This window comes from Uloborus diversus, chromosome 7, assembly GCF_026930045.1.
Source record: "Uloborus diversus isolate 005 chromosome 7, Udiv.v.3.1, whole genome shotgun sequence".
In the NCBI taxonomy this organism is placed as follows: Eukaryota; Metazoa; Arthropoda; class Arachnida; order Araneae; family Uloboridae; genus Uloborus; species Uloborus diversus.
In genome coordinates, this window is record NC_072737.1 from 51,727,930 (window position 1) to 51,755,132 (window position 27,203).

At 31.8% G+C, this 27,203-nt stretch overlaps 1 protein-coding gene across 1 annotated transcript in view; it reads right to left on the minus strand.

Annotated features, from left to right (window-relative positions):
• The window catches only part of LOC129226093 (low-density lipoprotein receptor-related protein 2-like), a 181,304-nt gene that overhangs the window by 43,434 nt on the left and 110,667 nt on the right, over positions 1-27,203 (minus strand). Inside the window, exons 41-54 of the mRNA XM_054860687.1 lie at positions 26,685-26,910; positions 24,820-24,957; positions 24,262-24,417; positions 22,525-22,762; positions 21,194-21,361; positions 17,419-17,540; positions 16,202-16,312; positions 14,647-14,775; positions 14,417-14,542; positions 14,041-14,157; positions 10,226-10,514; positions 8,454-8,677; positions 7,158-7,430; positions 1,097-1,606 (exon numbers count right to left, since the gene is read on the minus strand). Of these exons, the coding sequence (XP_054716662.1) occupies positions 1,097-1,606; positions 7,158-7,430; positions 8,454-8,677; positions 10,226-10,514; positions 14,041-14,157; positions 14,417-14,542; positions 14,647-14,775; positions 16,202-16,312; positions 17,419-17,540; positions 21,194-21,361; positions 22,525-22,762; positions 24,262-24,417; positions 24,820-24,957; positions 26,685-26,910 (2,827 nt within the window). The remainder of the gene's footprint in view (positions 1-1,096; positions 1,607-7,157; positions 7,431-8,453; positions 8,678-10,225; positions 10,515-14,040; positions 14,158-14,416; positions 14,543-14,646; positions 14,776-16,201; positions 16,313-17,418; positions 17,541-21,193; positions 21,362-22,524; positions 22,763-24,261; positions 24,418-24,819; positions 24,958-26,684; positions 26,911-27,203) is intronic.

A 27,203-nucleotide genomic window follows, 5' to 3' on the forward strand; every position in this document is an offset into this window, starting at 1 on the left:
AAAAAAAAATATTAACAGAGTTTTAATTTTCATATGAAAGAATGACTTCATGGAAAGAAGTAGGGTTGTTATTTTAATTAACTGATATCATCTTCATTATCAAAATGACAAATTTGAATTAAAAGAAGTAATACAAGTTACATGGAACCCTTAGGTGATCTTCGTGGAATCCCCGAGGTTCTGCAGAACATAATTAAAAAAAACGCTGCTCTAGAGGGAGAGGGGAAGTGTTTCTTAAAATATTTTTTTGCCCTTTCTATGGAATATATTATTTTGTAAAAAGCATTAAATAATAATTGGTTCAGTTCCTACACTCTATACCTAGCCAACTGATTTGAAAACTCAGTTTAGCTTTAAGTATTTAATAATAGAATACTTATAAATTTGGTGTACTAACATAAAGTTGAAATCATAAACTTGGACATTTTGAAAACACTAACAAATCACTAGTCGTAAAAGTCATAAGCAGTACAGTATCTGACCCCTAATCCGAGATGCTCGGGACCACGACCTTTCTGGATTTTGGATTCTGATTCAAAAAATAGGGAAAAATCTCTTTTCATGGAGTATGTCACGTTTTCCCTGGTTTCGCTAATTTTCCCGCATTAATTTTGTATCAATCTGAATGAATAAGGGTATACTTCATTATGCTAAAACAAAAGTCAGAGATAATTTGCAGTGGTGTATAGTTTGTTGGATGTCGCATTTTATTGTTATGCAATGTGCCGATTGATACAATAAATAAATCATGTTTTTACTAAATTCGTACTTTTGTTCAATAGGCTTTGTATTGAATACTTATGAAAAGAAAAAAATATCATTAACCAAAAGTGGATGTTAAAAGATTACTGCACAATCACAGCAAGATGCTTATTTACAAATAACACACTGCTTCAAAAAAAAAGTTTTAAAAAAGTAGAACAGACTTGTTTTCAACAAGTAATTTCTGAGTATTTAAAATTTTAAAGTTTAAAACTGAAAAAAAAAAGATTATAATAAAGCAAAAAAGTTTTGGAATTCAGGATTCCAAAATTGGGGTCATACTGAACAAGCAACTTATACAAAAAACACTCCATACAATAAAAGAATAACTTACCATCTCTTCTTTTACAGGTACGACCATCCAGTTCTCTCTCATAATAGGTCTCATTGCATTTGCAATAATAAGATCCAGGAGTGTTGAAGCAATACTGTGAACAAACTTCAGGCTTCACAGCACATTCATCAATGTCCTTGCAGGCCTTGCCATCTTTTGCAAGTTCATATCCATCAGTACACTCACAATAAAAGCCAGTGAGGGTATTCACACATTTGTGCTCACACTGATTAGATTCCACCTTTGCACATTCATCCACATGGCAGTGAGGGGGCTCGTCGGAACTGTCGTCGCAGTCAATCTGCTTATTGCACACTCGTTCGTAAGGAATGCATTGTCCGCTCTTGCACCTGAATTGGGCTCCAGAGCAGGTGGGTGCTTCGGTAGAGCAATCTTTTGCGAGTTCGTCGCTTCCATCCCCACAGTCGTCTTCTCCATCACAGTGATACATCTTGCGAATACATTTGGCATTTCGGCAAGTGAATTCTTCTTCTGTGCAGGTTCTGAAAGCTGTACATGCATATTGTTAGATGCATTGTTGAAATATTGGTTTTAGAATGTTGCTGGATTACAAAATGCAAACAATTTCATTTCAAGCTAATTTCAGAAGCAGTTTATAATGCAGCACAATTAAAACATAGGATGGAATTTAAAATTATTTATTTATTTATTTATTTATTTTGCAACAGCAAAATTTTACAAGACACTTAACTAAGACTTGTTTTGAAAGAAAATAGTTAAACTTTAAAGGAGGTTCTATTATACAGGAGTCCTTTTCACAAATAAGGCAGTGAGAAGCAAATGGGTGTAGTGCCAAAATTAAAAATTTGCGGATAACTAGTACAAATGGTATGTGAACTTCTCCTCTGCCTTGGGGCAAGAGATAGTACTAGTAGCCCTGGTAGGTACTGCTATGCAGCATGATTTAGAAAAAAATTTCAATAAAATCCTATCTACAAGCGCAACTTAAATCTGTTTTACTTTAAAATTTGAAAATGTCCACTTACATCCCTTTGCTTCTCAGTGCCTCAACCAGGGCCGCCGCTACCAGCAATGGGGCCCGGTACCAATTTTCATTCCGGGGCCCCCCCCCATGACCCCCGCACCCCCATTCCTTTTTTTAACTGTCGTGCTTCATTTCCTTTCACTCACACACTTATTAACTTCAAAATGAGTAGTTTAAAATTGCATTCATATGTGATGTTCAATTGTTTAGTTGCCGATATTTTTTTTTTAAATTTTAATGTTAATTTAAAATTTAATCATCTTTTATAAAATATGTTTTCAAATACAGTAACTTCATGCGGTAAAAATTGGATAATTTGTCATGTTTGAGATAAGTGAAGTTACATGATTGTGAATTATGAATGTTCAGTAAGGCGAAGCCGGATGAACGAAGGGAAAAAAAAATCCGAATTACGAAATAAAAAGCTCTAGACGTAAAAATTAAAGCCGAACAATGGTACCGTAATGATATTATAAGTCGAAATATCATTGAAATAAATGCTGAATTTATTACCACACATACATATTACATTTGACTTAGATAATCCACAGTCAGGAGAAAGTATTGAGTTTCTAGAGTAAATATAAATTAATAATCGAAAATAACATATACATATAATCTCTCCGAACATGAGATTTTAAATTTATATTTAAATTAACTTACATACGTTTCCATAACTTTAACTTCTAACGAATATAGATATACCTGTCTGGATTACAGAATGGACATTTAGTGTTTTTTTTTTTTTTTTGTCAGTAACATTCACTAACATATTCTCACCCTACGTACTTTTTTTGTCGCAAACTCGTGTATGACTGAATTAAAATCCACTTGTGCTGCCAACTGGTGCTCAATGCCAAGAATAGCTAGCGAATTTAGTCTGTCTTGTCCAATTGCTGATCTAGTCCATGTTTTAATTCGATTTCCTAATTTACTAAATGCCCTTTCAGCTTGGGCGACAGTCAAGGGGAGAGTGCAGAATATGCGAAGGGCAATACATATGTTAGGAAATATTGTTTGAAGCTTTCTGTTGTAAATCTCATTCAAAAGCACTAGGGGAGAAAGTTCAGTTACTTCATTAAACACTGACGAATGAATGTTTCTAATGTGAATAATCTCATTTCCAAGTTGACTATTTAAGTCGATTGCATACTTTGATGACAAGCATGCAGACAGCTTTTGCACTTCTTCATCATCTAAGGACATATATTTCAGTATTGGTTTAAATAGAGAACAAATTTCTTTCATTTCTTCAAAACGAGTATTTATATCAATTATAATAAAGTCCAAAACTGTAAAAATTACTTCTGTTCGAAATTTATATTCACCGGGTAAGAGTTCAGTACTTTGATGCATTGCTTCTTCAACTTCTGCTCCTTCGTCAAAAAATACTTTTCTCTTTTTTGTTCGTTTTTTTGAGTTTGAAAATTCGATCTCCAAGTCCATGGCTTCAGAAACCAATTTTGTTTCTTGAAAAATTGCAGGCCAACCATCCCTTAACTTTTGGAGATCTTTATGGATATCATTTAGAAGGTTCAGTTCCACATCCAGGGAAATTCCACGTGTTTGGATAATCACGTTTCGTTCGTCAATACATGACAGCACTTTTAACCAGAAAGCTGACATAAGCATGCTCTCAAAAGAGCTAAAGTATTTTCTTAATGCTCGAGCTTCACTGAAGGCCTTCTCGGTTAATTGTAGTTCATCACACAAACGATCGAGAGCTTTCAATAATCCTGGACGGTGCAAGGAGATGGGTCGAACAGCGTCAATGCGAGAACTCCAGCGCGTTTCTGATAATGCCATGAGAGAAATTGGTATCTCTTCTAAAAGAATGGACCATCTGGAAGGACTGGCTGCAAAGAGTACAAATAATGCTTGCACAGAACCAAAGAATGTCATTATTTGAGGACACATCTTTGCAGCATTTACTCCAGTTAAATTTAACGAGTGGGCCCCACAAGGTGAAAATAGAGCAAGTGGGTTTTCGTTTAGAATTCGGCTCTTGACTCCTTTCACAGCGCCCTTCATATTCGACCCATTGTCGAATACTTGTCCCCTGCAATCCTCTAATGGAATCGCATGCTTTTTAAGGCAATTCAACAATTCCTGAGCAATATCAAATCCCGTTTTTTTTTTTGAGAAATTCAGAAATTCAATAAATCTCTCCTGAATTTCAAACAAATTCTTATCTGATGAGAAAGAAAGATACCTTAATATCAATACATTCTGTTCTTGATGACTTACATCTGGTGTTGCATCAGCTATGATAGCATAATAAATTGCCTTTACACGTTCTGCAAGAATTAATTTCAAAACCTGATCACCACATAAGGAAATAAATTCATTTTGGCTCTGCCATGACAGATAATGCGTATGTTTTTTGCTTTCCCCACGTTCCTGTTCAAGTTTAATTTTGTTCAGATGATCTCTAGTTATTTCATCATAATGGCTTATCAATTCTAAACATCCTAAAAAGTTTCCGTTGCTCACATGCCCTATGTGGGAATTATCTCCTCTGAAGGGGAGACCTCGAGAAGCGAGATGAAGTGTAACATCAATTATTCTTTTAAGAATTGCTTTCCATCTTTCTGTCTCGCACATTATCAGAGTTTGGATGTTGCTGTCAATACCCTTCCCAGCCAGAGACTGCTCCAAAGATTTCCACGAAACATAGCAATTCTTATGTCCTGCACTTTCTTCATGTGAGGGAAATCGAGAATAACATTTTTTCCAAGGCACTTGAGCTGGTGAAAAACCACTTTTCTTCGCAAGACTGCTATTGCCTTTACTAGAAATGGAGTTTTTAAATAAAAAGCAGGGGAAACAGTAAAGTGCTTGATTCATAGAACTCCATACAAGCCAGTCTCGCTGCAATTCTTCTCTTTGGTTTGAGCTTTTGCTGTATAGAAGCTTCTTTTGAAACTGTTGCTTGTTTAGGTCTCGTGGAAACTTAACTGCAGACAGTTTATTAAAATTTGGAGCTCCAATTTTTATTATTTCTGAGCGAAGAGTATCATTTATAAAGTCCGGCCATTCTGCAGGATCACTCAGATTTGCATTGCTAGTTGAATCCAGTTGACTTATATTTTCACTTCTATTTTCATCAAATTTGGAGCCTAGAGAATCTTCTTGAGTTATTTCAATCGCTGATGTAATTGGTTCATTTGATTCCAGTTCAGTTGTTTCAGAAAATACTGGTTGCACTTCAGGATCGTTCAGATTTGCATTATTAGTTAAATCCAGCTGATTTACATTTTCTCCTCTACTTTCATTAATTTCGGAGCCCAGAGAATTTTCTTCAGTTATTTCAAACGCTGAAGTAGTTGGTTGATTTGATTCCAGTTCAGTTGTTCCAGAAAATAACGGTTGAGCAGAAAAACAAGCAGAGGATTGAAAAAAATTAGTAATCTCTTGCCTGCCAATAGCACTTTTTTTTTCTTTTTCAGCTCGGAGCCTTTTCTTTTCAGCCCCTGATTTGTGTTTGTAGGACATTTTGACCAAGACCTGCAGTAAAACCTTCTCTAACACGTAAATTAAAACACGCGTCAAGCGAGATCGTAGATTACCGTGAAAACAAAATCAAAGCACATTCGAAATACTACGTCTTTCACGAATCGCAAGAAAATGAGATTTCGAACCGACTCTCCTTGCGGATTGCATTGTAACCGACAGCGCATTGCTAAACGCTGGCTTGCATTGTCTTGTGGTTCTTGGAAGCAGTGGTTTCCCAGGCCGCTATCCGCCTACCAGTCGCGATGTCGCGACCATTGGTCGCATCAACATGTGCCGAGTGGACAAACAGCGTGCAGCTAGCCAAGGTAGATTCCTAGGCAACGCTGATCGCGCGGAAAAATTGACTTAACGAGTTTTTGTAGCGGGAGAAGAAAAGTTTGCGTTGCAAAATTCCAGTGGTCAGGTTGATTTCAGCTTAGCGCTTCATGAACAAAAGCTTAATTTTTTTCGAGAAATTATTAACATTATTATTGGAAAAACTGTTTCATTACTTTACGGGCCCCCCCAGAGCTCCGGGCCCCGGTACTATAGGTCCGGTGTCCCCCCCCAAACGGCGGCCCTGGCCTCAACTTAAGATTGCTGCACAAAAAAATAAAAAAAAAAGCTTCAAACTGGACAGACCAAACAAAAGATCAGTTTCATCTTGAAAAGCATTGCAAGTACAACATCCTTTTATGATCATTTTATCAGACTGCTAAGTCACACTGGTGGGCATTAATAATAATAAACTTTTGTATGTCCCAACAAATTTATGAATGTAGAATGGTTTTTTAACACCTTAACTGACGCAATTGCAATACTGTGGATACCTGCTCATTGTGGCATAGAAAGAAATGAAAATATCTGCTGTTCTACAATTGCAATCAACCCATAATCAAACATCCTTCAAAGCCGCAAAACTCCTAAATAAATCAGAATTCAAGAGGAGATTTGCCTCCTACTTATTAAATGTAGAAAAAGGGAAAGGCCTGGGAGTGTTTTACTAGTTCATAGTCCAAATATTCCTGATTTTTTTCGCCCTGTAGCTATGGCGACTTATGACAGAGCATAATTGCTTGAATGCCTATCTTTTCAAGACTGTTCTTAAAGACTCTTTCCTCTTTGTACTTTATGTGACTCTGAACAAGTTATGAACACTAAGCACTTTGACAAAAGCTCTGCTCAAACTGACTTTAGTTCTGTGGTGCTGAAGTATTGGCAAGAAAGATAAAGGCTTATTGGCCTAATGCCAGGCATTTGAATAAATAAATAATATCAATTTATGAAAATAATTCATTACCATTAAAATTAAATTTGTTTTAAAGCAAATGCGACAGAAAAGTGTACGCATGTCCACTTATCATACACCGAATCATCTGTAAATTTATGTTAAAATATTGCAAACAAGAAAAAAATTTCAACATTTTAAAAAAGATTACATAAATAAATAAATTTAAGCTATAAAAAAGATTCAATTAAAACTGAATTTCTAAAATTGGGTTCCTGGTGCAAATAAATACTCAGGTCAGAGCATTTGACAAGGAAATAAGCATAACGTACTACAATTCTTTGGTTCATCGGATCCATCTCCACAATCGTTGTCGTGGTCGCACACCCAGTCTTTATTGATGCATCTCCTGTTATCGCACCTGAACTGGTTGTTCTCGCATGGCTCAGGTGGTGGGCAGTTGTGCAAGGTGCTGTTTTCATCTGCCCCATCCACACAATCGGGATCTCCATCGCAGACCCATCGTTTGGGGATGCAGGATGCTCGGCCCCAGTGCTTGTTTTGAGGACAGGTGAACTCTTTCTCTGGATCACATTCTCTGGTTTCTGCATGAATCAAGTGGGAAAGAGAACTCAAAAAATTGAACAACAGCAAAAGACAACATTATGCACTGAAAAACTACTACAGAAATAATTTCTTGAAAGAAAAGGTAAAGGCTGAAAGAATGACGCCTAAATAATTAAGGAAACTGAGATATCAAAAGAGTCATTAACTTTTTTTGTGCTGGAAACAAATTCATTGGTAGAAGACTCTGACTAAGTCATGTAAACCAAGCTTTTGCTTGTAATAATTTCTATAAAGTTTTTAGCAGATTGCATATTAAAAATGCATACTATTTAGACAAATATAAACAATATTTGGAATATAAATGCTTAAGGAAAATGATAAGCAATTTTTTTTTTAAGTGCAGTTCTCTACAATAGTGTGGCTGATTGCATGCTCAAATAATTCATTAAAGTTCAAATGTGTACATCTATTTTTTCAGTCAGATATTATTACAATGTACCAACAGCTATAATGGTATCCTAAGAAAAACAAGCATCTTAATGCACAATAATGCACTTAAAAAATAAATTTTTTAAAAAGAGATATCATTATTTCTAACCTACATAATAAACCATCTGTGGTTAGACTGTATCAGAAGAATGTGTTTTTATTTTTTAAATGCGTGTGTATGATGTTAGTTGCATCTTTTTAATGTAACTTTCGAACTGCAACTGAAAACTTTTAGTTTAAAAATTCTGCAGTGGAATGCTACACTGTATAATAATACATCATTGTTATATTAAAAGCTTTTAATAACACACAATAAATATATTACATCACATAGAACCATACCTTATTAAGATACTTCTAAAGAAATATGAATAGCTAATGTGTATTTTATACAAAGGTTATCAATTTTAACTGTTCTATATTAAATTGCAGAAATATCAATAATGACTTTTTATGCACTTTGTTAAAAATTAACAAGAAAACGCCGAGCTGTTTTAAGTAAAACCCCCAAATTTAACAAAATTAGTGAAAAGAAGTTTTTTTTAATCATAAGAGTAAAATATGGAAATTACCACACTGATGTCGATCGTCTTCATCAGAATTATCCAAACAATCATTGTCACCATCACAAATATAAATTCTAGGAATGCAATTTCCATTATCGCATGTGAAAAGATCTCCAAAGCAAGTTTTCTTTTCACTTTTACAATACTCTTCTGGTTCATCCCCACCATCACCACAATCATCATCACCATCACAATACCATGTAGCAGGGATACAACGATGGTTGGAACACCTGATGTAATGAATCAAGTTTCATTTAAAAATGCAAACACACATAATTTGGGAAATAGTCAAACAAATTTCAAAAATCAATGTATTTAATGAAGAAATTTTTCAAAATAATTGTACACTTATCCAAAAGAAGGAATTCAACTAGTGGCATGCATAGATGAAACTTCACAAAAAAATAGTGAAATAACAAACAAAGAACACCACTTAAATGTAACTTAAGGGCTGCCTCATGTCAAATTTTAACTTTTTGACCCCCGCTCTCCTCTTTGTCACAAAGCGTGTCACTGCCCCATACCCTTTTTGTTTTTGCTTTGTCATATGTCACACAATTTTTCATTAATATATTCTTTTCAGAAATGGATGATATCACACTTCTTATTACCATCTCCCTCCCCTTGTCACAAACTGTTATGGTTTCACAAACCCCTTTTCTTCCTCAAAGTGTGACATCATTTGCCGGCAGCCCCTTATAAAGAAAAAGAATGATAAAAGATTTTGTTCAGAATCATTAGCATCCAAATTGCTGAATATAACAGGTTTCAGCTAAGATTGACTTTAGGAAATGACTAATTTTTATGTCTGGAGAATATTCCCCAATTCCTGTTTATTTCTAAGTCATATTCCTCTCACACCAAACTGATTTTATAATACAACTGATTTTATATTTAGAAATTATATATGAACTGATCAGTAGTTAAAAGAATCAGCAATAGAACCTTATGAAAATTGCATAAGAAGCTCTACTAAGTAGTGGCGTAGCCAAGGGGGGGGGGAGAGTCTGGAGCCCCCTGAAATGACTAAGGGTTGAAGAAAAAAATGCAATATGTTGAAAATAAGCATTTTACTCAAGTGAGAAAAAAATGAAACAAAAAAAAAATATTCATACATATTTCTCTTGTACAATGTATAACATATAAAAAATTTTTTGAAAGGGAAATTGATAAAGTAAAATGGGCGGGGGAAGGGGGGATGAAATGAGGGAGCGCTGTAAGGCGCACAGCTTTATTGCAATGGTTTTCAGTTTTCCTCTATTGTGTGAAAATATTCTTCTCTGCAGTCTCCAAAACATTGGTTTCCCTTGTAACATTGAAGTAGATGCAAATTCTGAGAATATACCTGTTTAGAATCTAACAAAAAACACTTCCTCTTTGTGTAGTTCCCTCAAATTTCTTGGAATTTTTTCCCTGTGTGAGCTTTCTGAGAAAGTGGGAAATCTATTTTGCTGCTTATCTAAATTCAAATGCATTCAAAATTATTATTGGTCATTAATAACAGTTAAACAAAATTTTCATCTCTAAAATCAATTTTGCTTATTTTCAAGATCTCCACCACATCAATTAGTCAAATTTCCACAGTCCCCCTGGAAAAAACTTTTTGGCTACAGTACTGATTGGACCCCCCTCCGAAATGAAATCCTGGCTATGACACAGCTACTAGGAGCTTTTTTCATAGCTTTTTAAAAATTTCTTTGCCTGGTTTTGTTGACTAATTAATTACTGAAAAATTAATTGTATGATTTAAATTCAAGACTCAGAATAAAGGTACCTACCTGAAACTGTTTGGAGGACATGTTCCTTGAGCGCACACAGCAGGATTTTCATCCGAGTTATCCCCACAGTCATTATCTCCATCGCAAAGCCAGTATGGTTCAACACAAATATTAGTTGCATTGCATTTGATGTGATTTCCAGGACAAGTCCTATTATTTGCACAGAGCTCTATACTTTCATCAGATGTCTTATTGTCTTTGCAGTCATTAATTCCATTGCATAGTTGAGTTTTTGGTATGCAGCGGAAATTAGCACATGTAAATTCCCCTTCTGCACAAGGTGGGTACACTATTACAAAGAAAAATAGACTCATATAAACGACTTCATCAACAAAACAAGAAGAAAAAAAAAACTGTTTACAATATAAAATCACAGCAATTGTAAAACTTTGCCAGAATTACATTTTAAAAACACTTCATCAAATCTCAACAAAATATCATTTATTATTACAGCGTAAACAATGATTCAATTTAAAAAAAAGAAATCTCATAATTTAAAGAAACTTGAACCCATTGCACTTTTTTCACATCTTTTAACATTGAATTTAAGATAATAAAAAGTTAAATAATATAGACAAAGTGATATCTAAGAAAACTTTTAGAAAAGAAACAAAAAAGAAAATTATAAACTCTACTTTTTTTTTTTAAATTCAAATTGATAATTTGAAAAGAAAAAGAAAAAAACTCTCTCAGACGTGACAACCACTTTGTTGATCAAGAAGTAAAATTTTTTACCAAGCTTATGAACATTGTTTAATGTCACATTAGTAATAGAATTCAGTGTCAAAAGCCTTGATACAGCAATATTTTTAAATATATAAAGCAATAGGTAATAGAAAAGAAAGATAGCATGTGATAGTACTTATAATAAAACAATGAAAAACTACATGCTTTTATATTCAGGGTTCATACCCTTTAGGCAGAAAAAAATTCAAGCACTTTTCAAGTACTTTTCAAGGTAAAAAATTTTGTTTTCAAGGCAATATCATAAATTTGTACTAAAAATATTGTACGCAGATTTCATTTACTACAAACACATGGAAATAAGGCAATAATACAAAAAAGTATAGGAGAACAAAATTGCTTTTTCTACAACGAGAGACACTTTGATGAAAGATCTACTGCGTTGAAAGTTTTTCTGAAAATGTTTGAAAAGTTTGGTCATAAAGAGAAGCAGATACCAAGAGGTTTAATTTTGAGGTTTTTCAAAGCTTGCAGCAGTCAGAGGTTTGTATATTTTCTAGAATCAGCAAATTAAAAAAACCTTTCATAACTGCTTTTAACTTTTATGGGAAGAAACTAAAATACCCAAGTTCAATGGCATTGCCAGAGAGGAGTTTTTGAAGTCACTCCCCCCCCCCCCCCCCCCCCCGGTTTCAATATTTATTTCCAATATCTATACAGTGGTTTATTACAATATAAGGGCGTTTAGGACAAAAACACTACCCAGAAAGTTATTTCAGTTTGCACTATTAAGTTCTAAAAATATTAAGTTTGCAAATCATTTATAAGTATGCAAATCAATTATTCGTATGTATTTATTAGCTGTTCAGCCAATAAGGCATTTCAACTGTCCTCGAGTAAATTTAAAAATTAGGAAATAAGAAAAGTTTATGAAGTCCACAGTCCAGTCTCTACACCTCAAAATATACAAAAGCAGCTTAAGCAGTGATAAATACTCTGAATGCAAACTTGAGCCTATTCAGCTTTCATTGATTAACTTGCAAATAGAGAATAAATGTGCAAGTTCAGATTTATAGAGCCATATTTCGAAATTGAAAAGATTCACAAGAAGTTGACATATATTATGACAAAAGTAGTTTTATTTTGGAAAAAAATGGGTTATTGTTGAAATTAGAATTTAAATTTAGAAAGGCAATAATATTCAGGTTCATTACCTGAAAGTTTCAAAGAACAAAATGGGACGAGGGGGGGGGGAATAATTTTTAAAACTAAGACCCCTATTACTTGAATATACACATGTACAACAATAACTTTTGCTATGCATACAATTCATAAAATAGTTTATTAAATCAAAATATTCTGCATAGAAATACCATGCCCAGTGCCTGTTGATAACCAGCAACAGGCACTGGGCCTAGCTAGGCTGGTACTGGTCAATTTATTAGATCCAAATGAAGATGAATGACCCTCCTTAAGCTATCTACTTCTTTGCTGATTAAAGCCTCTTTCAGTAAGCTCCAAGTACCCACAACCTTAATAAAGTAGTAATTTTGAACATTTGAGGAAAAGGGGAAAATTGGAGATATAGGGAGGTAAAAGCATAGAAACGAACACTACTGGATTTCAAGTGAATAATCATAACACAACCACCCCTGTTATACACCTTATTTATTTTAACTGACATAAAAAAAATGATGTACTTATAAATAAAATTATATAAATCAACTTTATATTTAAAATACAAACTTTAAATTAATTTGTTAGGTGCTCAACTGCTGAAATTTAAATTTTTTTTAAAAAAATCTGTTATGACCAAAAATTAGGTAAAGATAATGATTCAAAATTGCAAAAATAAATAAGCAAATAATTAAACAAGACCAAGGTAATAAATTCTTTAACTCTTTAGTTATTAAAATAAAAAATAAAATAAGCTAATCTGATGTAGCAGTGTCGAAATAACTACTAATTGCCAAAAATAGAAAAATATTTACAAAATGCAAAAGGATTGAAATCTCAAACAAGGGAAGCAAATTTTCGCGAATTAAGTTTAATGTTGTCATGTTTCCCATAAAATAAACTTATATTTTACTGAAATTAAACATAAAATATGCTAATCTACGGTAGCAAATATGAAAATAACATCCCATTTGTGAATATATTTAAATATTTGCAAGATGCAAAAAGATTGAAATTTCAAACACGAGAAGCAATTTTTCGCAAAGTCTGAGTTTGTTCGACGTGGCATGTTTCCCATGAAATAAATTTATTTGTTTTTTTATTAAAATTAAACAAAAAATATACTAATCTAAGGTAGCATATGCGAAACTAACATTTGATTAGGCAAAATATTTAAATATTTGCAGGATGCAAAAAGATTGAAATTTCAAACACAAGAGCAATTTTCCGCGAAACCCGAGTAAGTTGAATGTTGTCATGGTTTCCAAATTAATTTCTTTGTTAATTAATGAAATTAAACAAAAAATAAACTAATCTAAGGTACCATATGTCAAAATATCTTTCGGTTGTAAAAAACATCAAAATATTTACAAGATGCAAAAGGATTGAAATCCCAAACACGGAAGCAATTTTTCGCGATGTTGCATACTGAACACATGTTCAGAAAATTGCAGTGGTGAAATACTTTTTTTAACCTTCTAAGCACAATTCGTTGATTTTTGAGAGAATTTAAGCACTAAGAAACTTTTTCAAGGTTTTAAAACTTTTTCAAGGTTTTCAAGCACTTGAAAATGAACTTTTTTTTTCAAGCACTTTTCAAGGTTTTTCAAGGGCGTACGAACCCTGATATTTTACATCATAATAAGAACTGTATGTAAGTATATGTAAATCAAAATTTTTGCATTAAAATAAATAAATTGCACAGGATTCAATTTTCATAGAATTAGTTTCACACTTGCAAGTTTAAAGACTAAATTCATTTAAAATAACACATCCTGATAAAAATAACAGGACCATTATTTTAAAAAATAAAACTCATGTAAAGATAGAAATGTATTTTTCTTTAAAACAGCTATCTTAAAAATGCATAATGAAATAAATAATTTTAAATCAGCAGTTACTGCAAATAAATACATAAGAGAGAAACATAAGAAATTTAACAAACCAATACGTACCACACTCCAATTCATCTGTTCCATCCCCACAGTCATTCTCATGGTCACATCTCCAGGTCTTAAAGATACAGCGCCCAACACCACAGCGGAATTCGTTTGGACTACAAGTGTGTAAATCTGCAAAGAGTATTCAGGATGTAAAATAGAGGTTCAATGTGAAACTACACACAGGTACAAAAATTATAGTCATGGAACTGGCACATAAAAGCCTCAATATTTTACAAGCATGCATGCTCCTTTCATTGTTTCTAGTTGGCACATACACTGCATTATTCGGGGATAAGATCGGGTATTCAACAAAATGGCAGAAGTTTCCTATGCCATAACGGGAAATCAACTTTTAAAGTTTCAGATGCTGTATTTGGAAAGTACGTACCACAAAATTTCTTATCTTCATCTGTATTGTCTCCACAGTCATCATCACCATCACAAGCCCACAGACGAGGAATGCATTTGCCATTACCACAAGTAAATTTATTGTCAGTGCAAGTAACGTTTTCAGCTAAAGACAACAAGAACACAAAGTGAATAAATAAATACATGAATAAACAAACAAAAAAATTCTATTTCACTTTGTAATGCTTTGGATAATGTTGAAAAGCTTACCAGCACACATACGTCCTTCGTTTACAACTTTAAACCCTTTTTCACAAAGACATTCTACTGTACCATTTGGTGCCTGGTGACAAGAATGAGCACAACCTCCATTGTTGATTTTGCATGGATCGGAGTCACCTGAAGAATGAAGTACATTTCTACTGAATTTTAGTGCAAACCAAAAGAGTAAAAAACAGGCAGTTTTTGAAGTAAATTTTTAAAATATAAAGTTTAAAATACATTTTCAGGTGAGTAAATATAAACATTGTAAATCTGGTTGAGATGTAACCTTGTAGTAAATAAAAATTTGTTTCCAGCACCTTTAGTAGCTTATATTATTATAAAACTGTAAGTACTACACTAACTGTTTCAGTGCAGGGCTGGGAGCTATGTTGTATTAGAAAAAACTACATTGTGCAATCATATTTATAACAAGTGATGTTAGCATAGAGTTTTTGTTTTATAACATAAAATGGCTGAAACTAGTATATTAACTACTAGATAATAGCGTTACAAGGTGCTTTGTAAAGTGCCTACCATAGTAAAAAGGTTTTGAATCTTAATTTTTAATTAAAAAATTTTTGACTATTGGCAAACAAAAATTTACACACGATAAAATAATCAAGCTATTTTAAGTAAAAAAATTATTACTTATCTAGACAAATCCCGTTACAACAAATACCAACACAACGAAATATAGGTCCAAAGAAATTTTCAACCACTTGAAGGTCGTTGTAACATGATTTCACTGCATTAGCATTTTTTTTCACAACCATCAAAGGTTTACAATAGCCTAACTTATTAAAGCATCCAATGAGAATGTTTCTGCTTATCCAATTGATTCAATAATTTTATAAATATATATAAGAAATTACTCAAGCTACTTAAAAATAAGTTTATGATCACATTATGAATGAAAGTTTTAATATTTACAATTGCTACAAACTTATGCTTTACAACTATATTAGCTGAACTAATATTATTCACAATAAGTTTTGATAAAAGTATTTTGAAAAACATTTTATTTATGCAAATTAAAAAGCTAAAAATAAACTTCAAAGACATTAAATTTGAGTTGCTAAAATTCAACTATTATTACATCAAAAATTTTATTTGTAACTTGTTTTGAATCACTCATGTGTTTCTACAAAAATATTGATAATATTTAAAAGAAGCAGTCGAAAACTTTGTACAATGAAATGAGTAAAAATATCACAAAGTGTACACATGTACAATAAAATCAATTAAAAAGTATTTAAAAACTCTGCAAACAGCTCTTTTAATGTTATAAAAAAGGTTATTTTCCTAGGTGCAGATGTCCTTGTTGTTTTCGCTGATGTAATGTTTCCAGTTCCGACCACTTCCATTCCATTTACTCATCCTCGTCTTACTTTTTCTTGTTCACTTGTCCGTCGTGGGACTTCGTGTACTATTATTCCTTTATGCACTGATGAAGGGGTTTGTTTTTTAACCTCAAAACAGCTGTTTGCAGAGTGTTTTAACTCTTTTTCTGATACTTAAATGGTTAATCAGAAGTTAAACCTTATTTTGATTTAAAACTTACATTTCTGACGATCAGGAGCGTAAATGTGAATATCACGTGGCGATTCTTCAAGGCGCTTAATCATGTCAATCATTCCAGCACCAGTATGCTTTTCTGCTCTGTACACACCTCCTGAAAATCATACAAATAAATCATTTTTACACATACTTAAATCATAAACACTCTAGGGAAAGTACAAAAGCTCATGAATCCTCACAAAATAATTTCAGAGTAAAATAATAATATCACTGCAAATTTGTATTTTTAAGATTTTTTCCTTAGATTTCTTCTTTTAATCAATTTTTATAAAAATATCAAACAAAGCATTTCAAGCTAATTTATATTTTTTATAAGAATATGTATATTGTTTTTGGTTTCTAAGAAACAAAAAAAAAAAAAAAAAAGATAGAAGTACAAAAATCAAATGATGGATAAAAGGTCAAACTTAAAGTGTTTGGCCATAGATCATAACTGCTTCTGTCTAATTAGGATTTTTTTGGCTAAAACAGTTTAAGAAAGAAATAAAAATCATAATTCATTACTTGTGATTTCAATGAATGAAATGAAAAAAAAAAAAAAAAAAAAAATATTATTTTACATACTCAACAAATATTGTTAGGTGTTATTTAAGCCGTCAGTACCCTTTCCTAAAAAGTCATTAAGATAGTTTTTTTTTTCAATTTTTCATTTAAATTTTTTATGAGCAAACAGTTTAAATGCAGTTTTGCATACATGCAAATAGTATTGAAAATAACAGATACATTAAATTCACAGTTAAATAAGATAATATGTTTAATTTCTATACCTTTTAAATTTATGAATATAATGTAAGAGAATAAGTACACATTAAAAAAAAAACCACATGAATAGGTTAAAATGGTTATAGATAAAAAAAGGAGAAGGAAAATACAACCATTAAAATAAATGTCTTGCTATGATGAAAATAAAAATTAATGTTTCTAAAATCATATGAAAAGTAATTTATCTGTCTACAGAAAAAATAAGGAGCTGCTCATTTAAAGTTCTGAAAAATTACAAAATAAATAGTATGCATTATTAAAATAAAAAATACGAAACATAAACAAGCTATTAATTATGAAAGTAGAAAAAGCATTTACATAAAATTAAATAAGAAATAAAATTAATTAAAACTTCAAGGGGGGAAAAAACAGATTTTTTTAAGGAGAACATATGTGTGAAATACATGAATTTGAAACATGTTTGCCAAAAATATGTACTTAATTGCAAATCTGTCCAGTAAATATATTTTCCAAAAACTGTAATGGCGAAGGGATAGATTGTTGCTGATACGAGAACTTCCCTATTCGTCCCATTCAGATCAGATCTTTCAATCTTCTCTCTAAAATTCCACAGAAGAAAACTTTAAGCACATGAAACTCAAATAAGTAACACACTTAAAAAAGAAAACAAGCATGTGTAAATCTCGCTCAGATATTTATTTAATTAAAAATAGTTTAAAAGTTAGTCAAAAAAATACTAACTTAGAGACATTCTTCAGTTTTACAAAGCATTCACTCAAGGCTTTGTAGTTATGAATTTACTGACAGCTCTTAAGAACCAATCACCTATTACTTCACTAAGAAATGTAAATAAATTACAGTGAGTGATTGAAAATATCACTGTTATATCTGTACCTCAGAGCTCGAGGGACGTAAGTCCAAAAACTGCAATTTTCTGTTTATTAGTGCATTGTATGTACGAGTTATGTGAATGTAATTCTTAAAAAAAAAAAAAAAATCCTTTTCAATTTTTTACCCGAGTTAAAAGAGCGCTCATCAGTTCCTTTGCATATGCCAGAAAAAAGTTTTTACTCTCTACTGTAAAACTGTCAGAGTGTGATTTATGTTCCTTGGGCTCTGACCAGGAAACATCACGATCAAGGAAATTCAAAAAAATTCCAAATTGGTGGCATTCGAAAGAGCATTGGAAAACATGTTTATGGCACTGAAACTACGTGCCCTCGTGACCACGTTATCGAAATATGATGTCTTAAAAATTGCCGAAATTTTTAGTAAAGTCGCCAAATTTAGCGAGTTTTGTTCAGAAATGGAAGGTACGGCGCGAATTCAACATCTGCATCTGACAAGACATTTCACTTCCATATTTGGTCACCACCAAAGCGCGTGAGAAATATCGCATTAATTCTTTACTCGGGGTGACTACCATGGCGCGGGGTGTTGTGGCACAGACTGCGGCATTGAAATTTTTAGGGGCTTGTGTTCCGGGATATTAACGTGCAACTGTATAGGGGAAAACGCCACAGCCTGAAATATTTGCTTTATTTTATTGTAAAAACAATGGAATTTTTTGTTATTCTTAAGACTGTTAAAAAACTGATGTTTAAAACTTTTATGCTTCTGCGGGTGAAATATTTCCACTGAAAGAGTTTTCTCGATGATGAAATTGTTTTGAAAAAAATATGATAACCGTAGAGAAACGGTAAACACACTTTAAAGTCTCTTTTTTTTTTTTGAAAAGTCGTAAATTTGAAGTCTTCAACAGTATCTAAATACGAAGAAAACGACATTTTTAAAGATTTCAAACCATGTTCTCAAATTAAAAAAAAAAACGATTTCTGTCAGTTATTTCCAGTGTGTTTTTCGTTATGTGCATCGTTTTCAAGTTATGTGTAAACCCTCTAACAAGTCAAATAAAAAAAAACTGTATTAATTTTTATTTTGCTCGTATTTGAATTCCCTTTTAACGTGAAACATAATTGGTAAAAGTGACTTCAGTATTTTTAAAAATGACCAAATAACATGCAATATGATGTGCATTTACGTTATAGCGACTTTCAGTTGCAGTGACAGACTTTTTCGAACTATAGGGGTTGTTGTAATGAACGTCGACTATAAAATTTTTGATAAGAATCTGTTATGAAGTAATTTCCGACATCGTTAGTTTTGCTGTGCAAATTTTTGACATTTACTATCCGTTGATTTCTTTTTTTTAATTATTATTTTTTTCGATTTTAAATTAAACATTTTCGCTAGCAGTGGTCAGACAATAAAACTTTATGAATGATAATAACTTTTGAAAAAATAAATAAGAGCTGAGATACTACAATCCATAATCAATTTCTTTCAACATCAAAAACTATCCATTTTATTTTCAATATATAAGCTTTAATAAGAATGCTTTTTTTTACTTATTCATATTAATTCTCGTACATAATTATTAATTACTTACAACACATTTCATTACAAGAGTACAAACTTAAATTAGTTAAGTAAAACACACTTGAAATGTACTTAAATTCTGAAATGCATTATTATCACGATTACAAAGTTAAATCCTACGTTCAATTTCGTTATAAAGTTGTAGCTCCTCTGGATAAAGCTCTTTAATTTCCATTTCACAGGCTTCATAGTTACTTTTTAATTTTACCCACCAGGCCCGTGTCCAGATTTTCATAAAGGGAGGGGTTTTAATCTTACCAGTAGGGGGGGAGAATTCAACCCCCTTACAGCTTTTAGTTTTACGACAAATTGCCGATCCCTGTACGGCGTTTATTCACATGTAAGGACTGCTGTATTCTTGAAGGATACCTCTAGCTGCACAAGTTACCAAAGTATTCCTTCGTTTCACAGATTCGCTTTAATCAAACTTTGCTTGCTTCTTTTTAATTAAATCTGTTTACTATGTAGTATATTGCAATGAGTATTAAAAACTCTTCACAAATTCTTCTATAATGTAGAATGTATGTCAGGTTGTTATGTTCTGAAATAATGCTTAATAAACTAAACAAGAAAGAGCTCTTTGCAGATGCAAATTACATAGCAAGTACAATCACTAATGCATCTTCATAGATGTAACATATGCCAAATTCACCATAAGCTCCTTACAATAAGCAATATTCTTTCTTTGCATTGGTAGATCATTCAGCGGTTCGTTCGCCATACTTTTTCCGAAATATTACATCAGTTTGTAAGGCTTTAGCAGTTGTAAATCGCAAAAAACTTCAGAGAGAAAATTAAAATAAAATAAAAACGCTGAACGCAAACTTTCTCATTAAAGTAAATTTAAGTCAAATATACATTTTCCTTATTTTGCTTATTTTTCCCCAAGGGAGGGGTTTAACCCCTAAAACCCTCCCCTTGGACACGGCGCTGTTACCCACACAAGTAAAGGGTTAATTCGAAACATCGTTTACGCGCTTTGCAGATGACCAGAAATGGAAATGAGAGTCTTGCTAAACGCAGGCGATGAAATCACGTGGTATTTTCCATTTCTTGCCAAGTCTTTAAATTTGGCGAATTTTCGTAAGATTTCGACAGACTTTGACCCCCCATATCTCAAAAACAAAAGGACGAGGGCACACAATATTGGGGTCAAATTTTTTTCTAAAGATACTCTTTCGAATGCGACCATTTTTAACTTTTTTCATGATTACTGAACTCGTGATGTTTCCTGGTGAGGTTCAGATATTTCCTTGATATTACACACAAAAAAAAAAAGTCAATATTTGCTTGAGCTCTGGTAGTAGAATTTTCTCTCCTTTTTTTTTGGTATGCTTGATATTTCAGTTTAAAATTAATTTGAATTCTTTCACTACTTTTTCTGAATTTGAAAAACCTTTTACATCTACCAGGTAGGCTTTTACACATTTGTTTATGATTCAAAACAGCTAATTTCACTGCCGTTGGCAGGTAAATGGAAGTAAGACTTTTTTCATGCTTTTTTTCAGCGAATACTAAATAAGCAAGTTTGTACAACAAAGCTAACATACAATAAATAACAAAAGTGCAAAAAAAAAAAAAAAAAAAAAGCAGTTACTGTCTTTTATTTGCCTACAGCAGTATAAATGTTTAGTGTTAAATACACTATCTGTTGCACATTAATAACTTAATTAGATGAAAAAAGCGTGAAAACAGTGTAATTCAATGGATAACAAATATAATGTAAAATTAAATGTAATGTAAAATTAAAGAGTTTTGTGCAACAAAATACTTGTAGTCTATAAGAAAAAAAATATTGGTGGTAAACACAAACCTTAAAGCATCTGTCCAGTATAGTTTCCTTTCTTCATAATCAATTGCTAGACCACTTGGTTGAGTTAAATTGCTTTCATGTATCGCTATTTTGTTATTACCACCCATAGTAGCTCGGAATATTTTGCCAGTATTTCCAAAACGCCCCCAGTCTGTGTAGTACATATAGCTAGAAAGAAAAAAGAAATCAAGATTTGAAACTGTCAAGATTATTGTACTTGCTATGCAGGCTTTTAAGACAAGGATTGATAATTTCTCAAGAATTTAAAAATTTAAGATATAAGACAAAAATTTAGTACTTATTTTTCAAAACTTTTCCAACATCATATCAAAATTTTTACATCACACAAGTTTTACAATTTTTTAACTAAGTTACATTCTGAGATTGAAGAATATTTCATCTCCATATTTTTAGACACCAGTTGCGAAAATTTAGCTGTCATGATCAGAGCAGCAAAGTCGAAGGGAAAATGACCAACTCTCTGGGAATTTTAGAGACTTTGACTCTGACTCAAAATCAGTTTAACTCTGACTTTACTAGCAATGGCAGAGTTGCAGACTTAGGGGAAAACAGATCGACTCTCACTCCAATTCATGGAACTTAAAAACCTTTGACTCTCAACTCCGACTCTTTTACCCCAAAATTAGCCAGACAACAACTCCACAGCCCTCGTCATGCCAGCTGACATTTGTCAGGTAGTGATTTAACCCCTTCCCGCTCGCTCCCGTGCTATTACCGTGCTGGGGTGTGCAATATTAATGCAACAAAACTATTAAAACCAATTCATTTATTTTGCCCGGAATACATTTTATTTCTCTCTTTATACACTAGATGGCAGCACCAGTCCATTTTAAATGTAATTGCAGATTTTAAATGCAATTGCAGAGATGAAGAAAGGAAATTTGGTACTAACTTACTAGATTATGACGTTGGCCTCTGTATCTCAAGCTTTGAAATTTACCACACAAGAAAAATTTAGTTATCTTCACTTATATTACACAAAGTATTAATAAAATTCTTTTTTAATGTATAAAAGACGTATTTCTTAAATTTTCGCTGCTTGCTTGGGTTTGTTTGTTGACGTTTCATTATTTTTTAAATTTTTTTTTAAATTTCAATCTAAAAAATTCTGAAAATGGAAAAAAAGTTAATGCACATGCTGTTCATACACTTATTTTTATATCATTTTCTTAAATAAAAAAACACACTTTTATGACTGTTTTCTTGAAAATTATCCGATTGTTAAGGGTTTAAGAACTATAACTTAAATGCAGTAAGCAACTAATAGTGTCAAGTGTGAAAATTTAAGATCATTAAAATAGAACACATACCCTTCACAGGGATCCAAAACTATTGCTCTAGGTCTTTCTACCCGAGTGATCATAACAATCTGGGAGCCATCCAAGTTCATAGCATATATACTACGGTTGCCAGAATCTGTCCAGTAGATCTTTTCACGAGTCCAGTCGTATGCAATACCTTCAGGATTTATGCCTTTATTTAGAATGACATTTACTTTGTCCATCTGTCCTAGATTAGCCCACGATATGCTGCCGTCCGGTCGGATTTCTGTTTAAATAATTAAATATATTTATTTTATATCTTGCAAAGAAGAAGTGAAAAGATTTTGAATCTTGTGAAGTAATAACATAACAGAGAGGTCCTCATCAAAATACTATAAATAAAGCATCCTGTTTGGGATTGAACTAACTGAATCAAAAGTAGAAATGAAAATCCCCCCCCCCCCACACCTCTTTGAAGAATTCCTGAATTGCTCTTGATCATATGAGAATGGATATGATGAGTCCAGAGCAAAAGTGGATAAAGGTTAAAACTATTTCTGTTCTAAAATTGAATTTCCACCTAAATTATTGTTTGTGAATTTTCAATTTATGACCTAAGTAAAAGTTAGCTTTAAGCCACATTTAAGAAAAAAATCATCTAAACCACTTTTAAATGCAACTAGTGTCAGGTAACTTTATTCTTAATGTGTCACAAAAAAAAAAAAAAAAAAAAACTTGCAAAAATTTGCTTTATAATTTTTTTTTCATTACTGCAATTTTTTTTTCCTACGTGGTTTTCCGAGAGAACAAAGAGGCTAGTTTGCAACATAACAGTGTAAAATGTGTAAACAAATCATAGACCTAAATTCTGAAAATTTCAAAAATCTAAAAAAAAAAAATAAACAAATAATGATTACTCAATTAAAATTTAATGTTAAAATTATTTACGTGCATGCAAGCTTAGCTTAAGTGCAGTATTGTAAAGTTAAATACCTCTGCGCTTCAAAAGTAAATTTAAAAAAAAAAAAACAATGTAAATTGCACAAAAATTGCAGATTACTGGAAAAAATGAAATCTGCAATTTTTGTGCAAATAATGTTGTTATTTCTTGTTTTACAGTTGGATCTCTAAATTCGGTTTTTGTTCAAAAATAATCCAAAGTTTCAAAACTCCAAAATCCAACCCAACTTAAATAATTTCAACGTTAAATAATTTAAGGTAAAATTATTTAAGTATGTGTGATAATAGTTGAAATCAAGTACTGTAGTTAGGAGAGTGGGGGAGGGGGATGCTTTTATTTGAAATATTTGGTTTTTATTGCAAAAATAACTCAAAGTTTCAAACTACGAAAATCCAATCCAACTTAATTTTAACGTTAAATAATTTAATCCTAAAATTATTTAAGTGTGTGCAATAATAGTTGAAATCAAGTACTGTAGTTAGGATGAAAAGGGGGACGCCTTTATTTGAAATATTTTGTTTTGATTGCAAAAATAACGTGAATTGGTTTCAAATAAATTTTTAAAAATAAACAAATAAAGGTTTCTTTTTTAACTTAAAGGTAGCAAAGATATCAAAACTGACCTTTTTTGGCCAAACAACATTCCAATAACCATGACATTTACTCTATAAAAGAGTGCATTACGCCAAACATTTTTTTACAACAGTACTACTGAAGTTACCTATGACCTGGGAGGGGAGGGAGGATGAAAGTAAAAGACTTTCATTTGATATGTAGGTGGAAACTAAATTAAGCATCACTGAACAGCCGAAAGTTATTCTTACGTGTAAAGAAAATTTTCTTGTCCTTGTAGTCAAAATCCAACCCAACAACATTAGACAGGTTAGTCTTGGGAGGGAATGGCAAACTGGTAACCTTAGGGTCCAAATTGAGACTTCGAATTTCTCGCCTTGTTGTGAATACCAAGTACTCCTTCAGATCTAAAGCAAAATAATAAATAAATGAATAAAATTAAATAATAACAATAAAATAAACAACTAATTGAATAACAGTATTAATAATATCGAACATTTACAGATCAAACTTACATTGAAACTAATTGAAAATATTTTTAATGAAAAATTATGAATAGTGAATTTAAAGTTTAAATTTTGATTGCTTCCCATGCAAATATTAGGTCTATAACTATCAATACAAAAATGTTTTTAATAAACAACATAATTAAATCTAATTTGAAGAATTGTTTAAAAAGTATATTTATTGTTCTTATATTAAAAGCAAGTTTTTAAGAAAAATTTAAATGCTGGTAGCCAGAAAGTGTCACTTAAATATTGCATAAAGTTCTGCTAATTTTGCTTAATTGTGTAAAAAAATAACCTTACCACCACACTTCCTATCGTCTGATAGCAAAACTCCTGAAGCACAAGCACATTTAAATGACTTCTGTACACTGTCATCAGGCATGGCAAAGCATAACTGTTCACACTTGGCTGCACCATTACTAGCACATGGGGAGTCGTCTTAAAGAAAAAAAAGTAAATAAATAAGAATAAAATATCACAATGAAAGTTTGCTATTTAAAATATTATTACTTTTAGACTGGGAAATAAAAAATGATACTGTAAGGCACAAAATTGCATTATTGGTATAAAAGTGTTATAAAGAACCCCTTTTTTGTGCATCAATTTTTTCATTCTTAAGCAATGAATACCTTTCTTAGTATAAATTCAAATTATGCATGTGCTCTTTGTGTTAAACAACATTAATTATCTTTGCTGCATAATTCACACATAAATTCAACACTTTGAGTAAATATTTACTTAAGGTTATGTTTCTAACAATAACTTCCTATAATGTATTGTTTTTATTTTAAATCCCATAAATAATGTGTTTAAATTGCAGATTAGGAAAAAGAGTGTAGTCTCAGCTCAGACAGACCCTCAATGGACTGAATAGGTTCTTTTTTTAAATGCTGGATACCATTCCCAATTTTAAATCTGCTAAAAGACAACAAACCTTAATAATGGAGTAGTTGAACTCTGCTAAGATTTTTTCATTTGAGGCAGTGAGAAGAATGTAAGTGTCAAAATTAAAAATTTGGAGAGATAATCAGTACAAATGGTAAGTGAAGAAAACCTCTGTTTTGGGGCAAGAGATAGTACTAGTAGTCCTAGTAATGTTGCTAAGAAAAAAATTTCAATAAAAGCCTACCTAATGTCTGAATTTTAAACATATTTTACTTGAAACTTCATAAAGTCCACTTACATCCCTTTGCATCTCACTGCCGCATTTAATAATAAAAAATTGGGAGTTTCAAAGCACATATTTTTTTTTTACATCAAAATATTTGTGAACTTTACTTTAATGTGTTAACCATTCAAGCATATGAAACATAGCTATGCTCTAAAATCTAACACAAGCCAACTATGAAAAATAAATTCTGCTTTGGCTTCTAAGTGTGTCAATGTATAACTTTATAATTATATTAAAAAAAAAAAAATGTAAGGTGAAACCACCCATAGATGGCACTGCACTAGTAGTTCACACTTATAAAGAAAAAATAAGGATTACAAAGGCATTTGCCATTTTTAATCAAAATTATAAAATTTGCAATTGTTACCTTTCAGCTAATTCTTTGCAAACTCTACAAGTAAATTAATTACCCTAAACAATTAGAAAACATACAGCTGTCATATGATGAATTTATTAACCTTTTTATAAGTGTCAAAAGAGATGAACTACCAGTAATCGGCACTTATAAAGAAAAAAATGGATTTGCCTTTTTTAATAAAAATCATAAAATGGCATTTAAATCTGAAATTCTTACTTTTCAGCTTATTCTTAGCAAACTTCACAACAAAATGATTTACATTAAATGAGTGGAGGAAATGCAGCTGTTATAAGATTAATTTAATATATTTTTTTAATAAGCATTAAGTACTGGTATAGTGTCAACTATTCAACTATTGGTGATTTTACCTCATACGTAGCGCTGCAGTTGGGGTAGAGGGACACTCAGTCTCCTAAACTACTTGATTTTTTACTGTAAAAACAATGCAAATGTTATGTAAATTGGTTTCAGACCACCTTTTATTTTGGTGAATATCCTAAACTAAAAGGCGGAGTTCCTCTAAACGTTTCTTTCCCTAACTGCAACACTGCATATAAAAAGAGTAGTAATTCTGTATTTTAGCTTTTAAGCCTTAAATTCAGAACTACAAATAAAAAAGAAAAACAATAATCTTACATTTTGGTTGATTTTTGGCATCGAAGATAACTATGTCTCTTAAAGTATCCATATCAGATCTGATAGATTCTTGTCGGGAAGAATTGCTTGGAATTTTATCAGCCTTAAAGATGGTGCGAAGGTTTCTATCTACCCAGTAGACTTGTGAACCATACAGTGCAACACCCATTGGATTAGGTAACTTTTTGTAAACATATTGCCTTGACCCTCCACTGAAGGAAACTTTCTGTAAAGGAAAAAAATTATATGTTAGAAAAAAGAGTAGAATTCTTTTAAAAAAGAAGGAAAAGAAAAGAAAAGAAAAAAAAACACAAGAATAAAACTGTACTAAAAACTCAATCATTTTAGAGAACTATTACCAGGAAATAAACTTCATGAAATTACAAGCCAATAACATGCAACACAAGTGTAGTAAGAAGATAGATGAGACACATGTCAAAATTCATAATCCTCTTAAGGATAATAATGTTTATTATTATTATTATTGATAAAATATTAAAAATACTCAGCACTCATAAA